At 45.3% G+C, this 9,151-nt stretch overlaps 1 protein-coding gene across 1 annotated transcript; it reads right to left on the reverse strand.

Annotated features, from left to right (window-relative positions):
- Window positions 1–286: 286 nt before the first annotated feature.
- On the reverse strand, window positions 287–7,985 carry LOC109858545 (protein SCAI). Its single transcript, XM_020435920.1, has 4 exons — window positions 7,730–7,985; window positions 5,414–6,264; window positions 2,021–2,434; window positions 287–1,079 (listed from the first exon to the last, which is right to left on the reverse strand). The coding sequence occupies exons 1-4, from the start codon at window positions 7,921–7,923 to the stop codon at window positions 835–837; spliced, it is 1,704 nt and encodes a 567-aa protein (XP_020291509.1). The 5' UTR covers window positions 7,924–7,985; the 3' UTR covers window positions 287–834.
- Between the last annotated feature and the right edge of the window lie 1,166 nt (window positions 7,986–9,151).

A 9,151-nucleotide genomic window follows, 5' to 3' on the forward strand; every position in this document is an offset into this window, starting at 1 on the left:
TAGTCGATCGGCGCGTTTTTGCGGTGCGAGTAAACGAGATAGAAATAATGCAAATACCGGGATGTGTTATTCGTATGAAAATTATATTGCCACTCCATATATATATATATATATATATACATATATATTTATATTTATATTTATATATGTATATATATATATATATATATATATATGTATATGTATGTATATCTATGTTACAGAGTTCAAGCATTCGAATTCGCATTTTCATCATGTGTAACTCTCGAAGAGAAACCAAAAAGCATTTTTTTTTTTTTTTTTTTTTTTGTAGTTTGTATCTTTTTATCTTTACATTATCAGTCCGAAGCGTCGGTGCGTGGTAAATACACTCGCTCGATCGCCGAATTGTAAGAGCTTCGAGGGATACTCGACAACGAAATCGCGGCGCAGCGCGATCGGTGTGAATCGGACGGTGTTTAGGCGAGTCCCTTTCTTTTTGTTCGTCCGTTGTTATTTAATTTTTCTTCTCCTTTTCTTTTCGCGTGATTACACGCGAGAGATCGAGGCGGAGCGATATCGTACTTCGGTGGCGCGATTTGGCGTCGGCGAATCGCGTCGCAAACCACCCCCGGTGGTCGTGTGCGCGCTCGAGAGTGAAGGCTCCTCTTCCTCCCTCCCCCTTCCCCTTCCCGGGACCGAGCAACAACGCGATCTCGCGAACACGCGATTACTGCGAAGACGCGAAGTTTAATGAGGTCTTAGTGTAACGATTTTATTGTTGCAATTGTAATTACAGTAGTCGTAATCGTAATCGTGGTCGTGATGTGGTAACAGGGACGTTGTTTCGGGGACCGGGCAGGGGAGATGCCGGGGTCAGGCGAGCTCGTTGCTGTCCGGGAAGTGGTCGCGGGCGTCCAGGCAGGCGGCCAGGTCGAGCACCAGGTGGTGCAGAGTGGGATGCTCGAGAACCTCCGCGTCCGGCAGCGGCGGATGGCAGCGCGGCCTCTGCTGCCGACCCCGGAACGATCGGTGCAGATTCAACACCACGTCGCAGAACACGTAGCGCACCAGCAGCAACCGCAGGAAATCGTCGCCGAAGAACTGCAGCACACTGGTCTCTGCGGAAAGATCGGAATTGTTATATTCGCGCGTCTGTTTATTTAACAAAAATATGAAAAATTTTGCGCAATTAATATAACAAATATATTCGGTCGAGCTGATGAAGAAAGTAGGATGCCGGAGTTCCTCAGATCTTTGTTAATTCGCGGTGTCAACACGGTATTTTTCTTCAAAGTTGGTTCTTCGTCGGAAAAAACTTCGATCGGAGAACCATCTTCGCAACTTTTTAATTTACTTACAATTAGATTCGGACACTCTCAAGTCGAGCTTGTCGATTCCGCTTTTCTCGCTGCGATGTTGACATTGAGAATAACAAAGTTATCGTTTTATTTATCCGCAGGTGGAAGTTAGTGGGTAATACAACTTCTCCCCGGAACCGAATCCGCCGTGTTTGCTCGCAATGGTTCGCGATAGAATGTCGATTCGTCTCGATGAAGACAATAGATATCCCTTAGCTTTCGCGCTAGTTAAAGAGAAAGAGAGAGAGAGAAACACACGCAGAAACCGGGAACGCCGAGTTTGCCAATAAATTCGTCCGAATCTAGGCCAAACGTGTTTATTGTTGTAACGCGATCATAAGTCGCATTCAGTGAGTCCGACTGAATTAAAACGAACACGCCCCCATTATGACGATAAAATCTTCGGTTTATTCGGCCGTAATATAATCAAAACTCTATCCACGCAATATATATATATATATATACGTAAAAAATCGAGAACAAAATGTTTTAAAATATAAAATACCGGTGTTCGCGATCTTCGTCGAGAGCTCAGCGCCAAGTTTTATCTGATCGGGACGGAAACTGATCGCCCTTCCCCTCCTCCCCCTCCCCCCCGCGTGATCTGGAGTTCATCGTTCTCCATCAAGATCGGACGCTTTTCGTTTGATCGAAGCCGCGCGACAACGAGACCGCGCGCGTCTAAGCGCACACATCCTTACCGCATCGTGAGCGCGTTACGAGCTGACTGGCCTCGTTAAGGAATCGCTCGATGTAACGCTGGCAGCGCTCCCAGTGTTGCACGGGCAGGGTCCCGACGTTGCATATAAGGCAAAAGGCGGCGAGGGGGGCGTGAAGGAACAGGGTGAACAGGCTGCCACCGTGTCGCAGGTCGCGCAGGGTCGGCGGCACGTCCTGCGGCGACATAAGCACCATAAGCGGCTGGCCGAAGTAGCGCGGTATCTGCTGAAACACGAAGCTGTTGTCCGAGTCGACGACGACGAAGAGCGGCTTCCGCGTGAACGGGTAGAGATCGCCCGGGTAAAGGCAGTGCGGCTCCTTGCCGCCCGCCGGCCTCTTCCCGTGCTCCGGATCTCTCTTGCTGCACGTGGATACGCCGCCCAGGTCGTACCCCACTGCAAGAGCGCAAGATTTTATCAACATCGTGCGATTCTGGACACGCCGACCCGTTCGAACGAATTGTCAGGCAACGTTGTGGAAAATAAAACTCCCCCTCCCGGGGGGATTGATCCCGAGATTGCTTATCACGGACACGAAATTATCGCCGGACTCGGTGTCGAGAGTCCGCGTGACTTTAATTGTATCAATTTCGTGCGAGTTGAGATTTCTTTTTTTTTTTCTTTTTTTTTGCGACAAGAAAATATTGTGATATCTTTGTTACAGTATCTTGTATTTTCTTTTCCAAACCGTGTCTTTAATTTTTCACGAAGATGAATTTGCGAATCGTTGTTTTTCCCAATGTTGCCTCGTTTCGAGCGAGTGAATATTTTATTTCAACAAGCGAGCGTTCTATATTACACTGTCATACGTATGGTTTTTTCTATCAATAGCTAAACACACGGTCCGTTCATCATTTATGTCGTCAATCATTCTAAACCGATAGGATCGTACTTTCTTAATACAATTGATATCGATTGCGCCGGATTCGCCACCGACGTGACGGTACGAATCTTTATTACGAGACAAGACCTTGATACCCGGGATGCGCGCGTATACTCTATTTTCCTTTAAAAGACCTTGCAACTACGACCGCTACGTGTAACCTTGTTCCACATCGAGACGTTCCTAATTTCTAAATTGCGAGAGTTGCGCGCGCGCGCGTGACATGCGAACGAATCATTCGCAAATAAATCCGCGATTTCGGAATATAAAATGCGTTAAAAAAAAAAAAGCTGCGCGCGCGCGAAACTACGCTCTACTACGTAAACGAGGAATTGCGCAAATAAACGTTCTCGTTAATCCACGAAATTGCCGACGAGTTGTTTTTTCATTACTCGCGCGTTCTCGTCAATGAATGAGGCGCGCGCGCATTTCCCGCGTCGCGGGAATAAAATTGCGACGAGCTCGCAAAACTGCAGCCGCGCGTGAAAAACGCGCCCGTCATCATACAGACGTTATTATACACGAGTTTTTTTTTTTAAAAAGTTGAAAATTCATTAAAGATCCCGTTAGTCGTCTCGAAAAACGTTTTTTTTTTTTTTTTCAATGAGTTCCGGGACGATTCTCTATTTTCCCTTTGTGGGCGACATTCGATACAAAAGAGACGTCGCACGGACGCGCGCGCGCGCGCGCGCGGGGAGGGGATGATTCGCGCGTACACGTGTACGAAGCACGTGGTTGTACGCGACTCGCCGCGTTATACGATCCGACGTCGCCGGGATTATCGTCGTGCCGCCGCGGCTGTTCCGATTGAGGGAACACGGGGAAATCCGTGCCGCGCCGTGGCCACTTCCACGATGCTATCGGGACTCCGGCCCCAAAGTACCGGATTACCGACCGGGGGAAACTGACCGAAAAGACCGACACGTGTATACACACACACACCCGTCTTCGGCTTCGTCGAGCGAGTGATTCGTTTTAACTCCGCATGACCGTATATCCCGAACGGACTCGTGTTCCGTATCAGCGACGGCGGTGGCGGCGGCGGCGGCGGCGGCCACTTTCGGGCGACCGGCACACACACGTCACGTTTGTGTGTGCCGACAAAGCGGGCACGCGAAACTTCGGGGGATGACGGCGCGGGGTGTGCGAAACTCGGGGGTGGCGGCGGTCACACACACATACACACACGGAGAGATCCGCGGGGCGTGAAATGCGGGACTCGACACTTAGAATTGATATAGCGCGTTCTCGTGGCGCGCGATACGTCGCGCGAACAACGGCCGAGAGCTGGGCGGTCTCGCGTGATGTCGAGAAGTACAAAACGATATCTATTAATTTTTCAGGTTTGGAATATCGCGACGATCCGCGATTTGACACAATATATTTATATATATATATATATATATATATATACAGAAGAAAAAGACTCGAAAGAATTACATTTGCATCGCGATCGAAGGTAAATTTAGTTTGCATATTTTTTTATCTGGTTATTATTTACGTTGTGCAAATATGTGAAGTGTAAAAAGAACCGAAAGAATATTTTTTTTTGTATCTCGCGATCGCAAAGGTAGAATTTATATACTAATTTCCATAGTTTTTTTTATCTCCGTGCGGTTATTAATTACTTTATGTACGCAATATAAAAGAATCGAGAGAGAAAACATGTTTTTTATTGCGGTCAAAAGGTGAATTTGCGTTAATCTAGATGTTTTTGTGTGTCGCTTATTTATTTAGTTGTATCTCGACGTGGAAAAAATATTATATCTTTCATCTCTGACGAAAATTTGGTTAATCTAACAAGAAAGTAAAATAAATGCTAAACATAAACTTTTTTTTTTTTATCAAACACAATGCTGTTTCAGGTTGACGTCTAATTAATTATTTAACGTAATTTTGCTTGACGTGAGTTAAGTCAAGTTGAGAAGAGTTTTATTATATTTTTGTTCTCTCTCTCTCTCTCTCTCTCTTTGTAATTTTGACGGGATCGTACATGTAATTTATACGTATTAATCATACATATGTAATTTAATTTGATTGAGAGAGTGATGTGTGTGTGCCATTCTCTCGTGTTCTGTCACACATACGTATTCATATAAAAATATCGTATTTTTCCCGCGTGATATTTGCGCCGCGTTAAATAATTGACGCGCGAGATGATGACACGTCGACGAAGAGAACGAAAGCTATTTACATAAGCGTCCACTTATGAAGCGAAATTCTATTGGCTCTAGAGAATTTTTCCAAACAACGTACAGGAAATATATAATTGACTCAATAAATGCAACCTGATACACCGCAGCAATTCTCTAAACTCCAAGTAGCAAATAACACGCGCGCATTCTATCTTTGCTCCCAGTTCTAGTTTGTTTGAGCGATTATTATTCTATTCAAGTACAACGAATTAAAACTGCGTCTAAACTAAAATCTACAAACTTGCGGCAAAACACAACGTTTACAAGGGCGTATGAAACCCCCGATTAAACACTCACTTTCTTCGGGGTGCTTGACGGTGGAGAAGCAGCCATCCGCCGACAGGTACAGCAGTAACGCGCCGTTGGCCGGCAGCTCCTTGAAGCCGCTCGCGAGGAACACTTGCACCTGGCTGTAAGTCGGTTTGTACAGCAGGTACTTGTGCGGATTGTCGCGACGCGGTGCGCCGTTCTCGGGCCCGGGATACGGTCCGGGTCTGAAGGGCATCCGGCCGGCCGGCGAGGCGTCGTGCAGGTGATTCGGGTCGTCCCGCGGTTCCCGCTCGAGTGTCTGCAGCATCCGGAACATGTCCATCGACAACTCACTGAACTTTACCTGATCGGCGCAGTTGCCGACAATTAGGATCTCTTGAAGAGATAGGCACATGGGTGGCGAACGTTCGACGGGCGGGCAGGTCTGCGGACCGAGTCTGTGGGTCAGCACGATGGGGTTCGAGTCGGAGTGCAGCACGCCGACCGCGGACTCGGCCTTGACGAAGGCCTTGATCTCGTCGAGGACGAGGTTCCACTCGAGCTGATCGTCCGGCTCGTACGTGCTCGTGTAATCGGCTATCTGGGCGTCGAGTTCCTGCACGAGCTCCCGCACGAGCTTCATACGGTTCAGCAGCAGACAGACGACGATGAAGCGGGCGTAGTACCTGAGCTTTTTTACCATCAGGTCGCTTCTGTCTTCCTTGGCCGCGCGGCTGTAATAGGCGCGACCGCGTATCGCCGCATAGAACGAGTAGGCCTCGTGCAGATAGCTCGTTTCGCTTGTACGCAAGTAGTAATGATAGTAGAGCTGGCCGATCTTGCTCGCGATCTCGCCGATCTGCCACCTCTTGAGGCCGTACTTCGTGTCCAGTATCGTCCTGCGAATTATAAAAACGAGATCGCATATATATACATATATACATGTACACGTGAGCAAGCACGTGCGCACAACCTCTCGATGCGTAACAATTGGTTCTTTTTACATGTATAGATTTTTTGTTTAAACTTAATTGTTTCAAAACGTTGTTAATTTATCAGAGTCCATTGTTTTTGAACATTTGAAGAATTAACAAAAGTTAATCAAATTTTTATCGAAGGCCGCATAAAAAGAACAAAATTTTCTTTATTTACTTTTAATTAAACATTGATTTTATTATATTAATATACATTTATACTTATTTATACTTTTTACATAAATTTTCTCGCGTCACATCCACCCCTAATTACAATACACAATCACGGAATTTATCTTAAACACAAATTTATGGAAAGATGTTAACTCTGTTTCTCTTTTTAAATAATCTTTATCTTACAATAATATTTGAAACATCATAATTTTAATTTAATACTTGATTAATCTCGTTTAAGCTTCTCTTTTCACTTATCGGTCGCTTATATCGCGCTCAATCGTCGCTTCGACATGCGAAGAAAGAAAAGGCGCGGTATGGAACGTAAAGATTTTCTACAATATCGGACCGAGTGTTTGTTTTTTTCGAAACAAGTGAAATATATCTGAATTGTTATTTGTAAATAACAAAGTGTCCGTACATTTGTTTTTTGTCAAATATAACTCACGAATCGGCTAGCGTATATGTAAAATCTGAAGCGCGACGCACGAGGACTCGGTCACGTGGGAGCCGCCACACGAGGGAGTCTCCCTCTTCATCATCGTCGTCAGATCGTCGTCAGATCGGTGAAACATTCGCGAAACGGGATTACAAGCCGCGTTGCGGTATCGCGCTCGCGCTCGCGTGGGGGGTTAAAATATATCGCACAGTCTCTCTCACATAAAGAAAAAAAATAATATCGCGTTTTTCGCGACACGGTTATGCAAAAATTTTTTTGCAGCACGCCTCGTGCTAAAGCGCCAAACACCGTGAGAACACACACTCTGTCCGATCGAGAGAGAGAGAGAGGGAGAGAGAGAGAGAGAGAGAGAGAGAGAGAACGATCGACGAACATGGAGGTCGTCGTGGAAAAATCGACAGAGATCGCTCGATCGAAAATCACACGCGAGAATTTCGCAAAATTTGTTTTGTATCCGCGATAGTTAAATTTAGAATCTCTTCTCGCTCAACCGATGTTTTTCCCCGCATCATTTCAGCGCATCTTTCTCTTATCAACGAACTTTTTTTTTCTTTTTTTTTTTTTTTACAAACACACAGCAACTTTTTAAAGCGATGCGGAAAATCAGGTGCGCTTCAATATGGAAACACGCACACGGGAGAAAACCACCCTTCTGTGAAGTTTCATACCCTCTCTTCTTTCTTTCGAACATGCACGCGCACGCACGCACGCACGCACGCACGCACGCATACATCCTCTTTTCTCTTGATCGCTCACCTGTGCTGCTGCTGGAACTTCCAGAGCTTCGTGTAGACGTCGAAGGTCCGCCCGAAGTAACCCTGCCACTGCTTGTGCCCGTATTGCGGCAGGTCGCGCAGCCCGTTGAACAGCTGCTTGCTCTTCTCGAGCAGGTGGCAGAACTCGAGGACGACTTTTCGCTCGTGGTCGTCCATGCTAGCCATCATGACCATCTTTTCGGTGAGTCGGGACCGCGGCCTGGACGCTGGCTGGACGCCCTTCTCACGACACGACACGGTCGCGGCGGGCCCGCGTGATGGCGCCTGGCGATTCCGCCACCCTTTCGCAACGGCGCCTACGACCACGGCGACCGCGGTGACCAATCAATACTCTTGTCCACCCCGCATCAGGGGGCGCAGCGTTCGCGCTATGTCGCGCCGTCATGACGCCTGACATTGACGACGGAAAGGCATCCAGGAAGACATCTGTGCGAGCAACCCCGAGGCTCGAAACCACCCCCGCAAGAGAAATCGATACTTCCGAGGGTAACACACGTCGCTTTGATCGTGAAGGTATTGCTCGCGATGCGACGGAATCAATAAATTTCCGCTGTACGGTAAATGTGCGTCGGGAGGTAAAAACTGTTGTCGGATTGTTTCTTTTTCAACGAATGGTCTGGGGTCTCTTGTACGCTCGTTCTCGAGTTTTACGCGGGATGACGAGCGCGATTCCCGAGAAGAGAAATACAAATCCATCAGGGTGCGTGAATTTGCGAGAATTGGAAATGGTTTTTTCGTTTGTTTGCAAAATGACCGTTAATATTACGTATATTATTTTATTTTATTTTATATTATCATTGCCTCTGTCATCTTGTCGTTATCTTATGTGACGAGCGAGATAATTTTGAGAGTATACTCTGAAGGTTGAAGAAAATATTTTTTTGTACGTAAAAATTTGTTTAAAAAAACTTTTCAAGTTTTGTGTGATTTAATGTATATGCTTATTCTCACGAATGCTCCTTCACCGAAAAAATTATATTCTCGTAAGTAGAAGATTTTATACTTAAAAAATCTTCTTAAAGATTTTATATATGATATTCTTCTGAAATTAAGAATATATTCTTTATTTTTAAGAATATATTCTTAATTTAAGAATATAGTCTTTTTCGATAGTGAGATATATATGTTTTTCTATAGAGGCTTTTTATAATCTAATCAGTATATATTCTTATCAATATTACTATTTTTAGAGGATTTTCCTCTTAAAATAAGAAACTCTTCTTGGCGCCTATTTTAGTATAAAATATACTTAAAGTAAGTGGGATATCCTGAAAACAAGNATAGTCTTTTTCGATAGTGAGATATATATGTTTTTCTATAGAGGCTTTTTATAATCTAATCAGTATATATTCTTATCAATATTACTATTTAGAGGAATTTCCTCTTAAAATAAGAAACTCTT

This window comes from Pseudomyrmex gracilis, unplaced genomic scaffold (assembly GCF_002006095.1).
Source record: "Pseudomyrmex gracilis isolate BER0280 unplaced genomic scaffold, ASM200609v1 scaffold_212, whole genome shotgun sequence".
Classification (NCBI taxonomy): Eukaryota; Metazoa; Arthropoda; class Insecta; order Hymenoptera; family Formicidae; genus Pseudomyrmex; species Pseudomyrmex gracilis.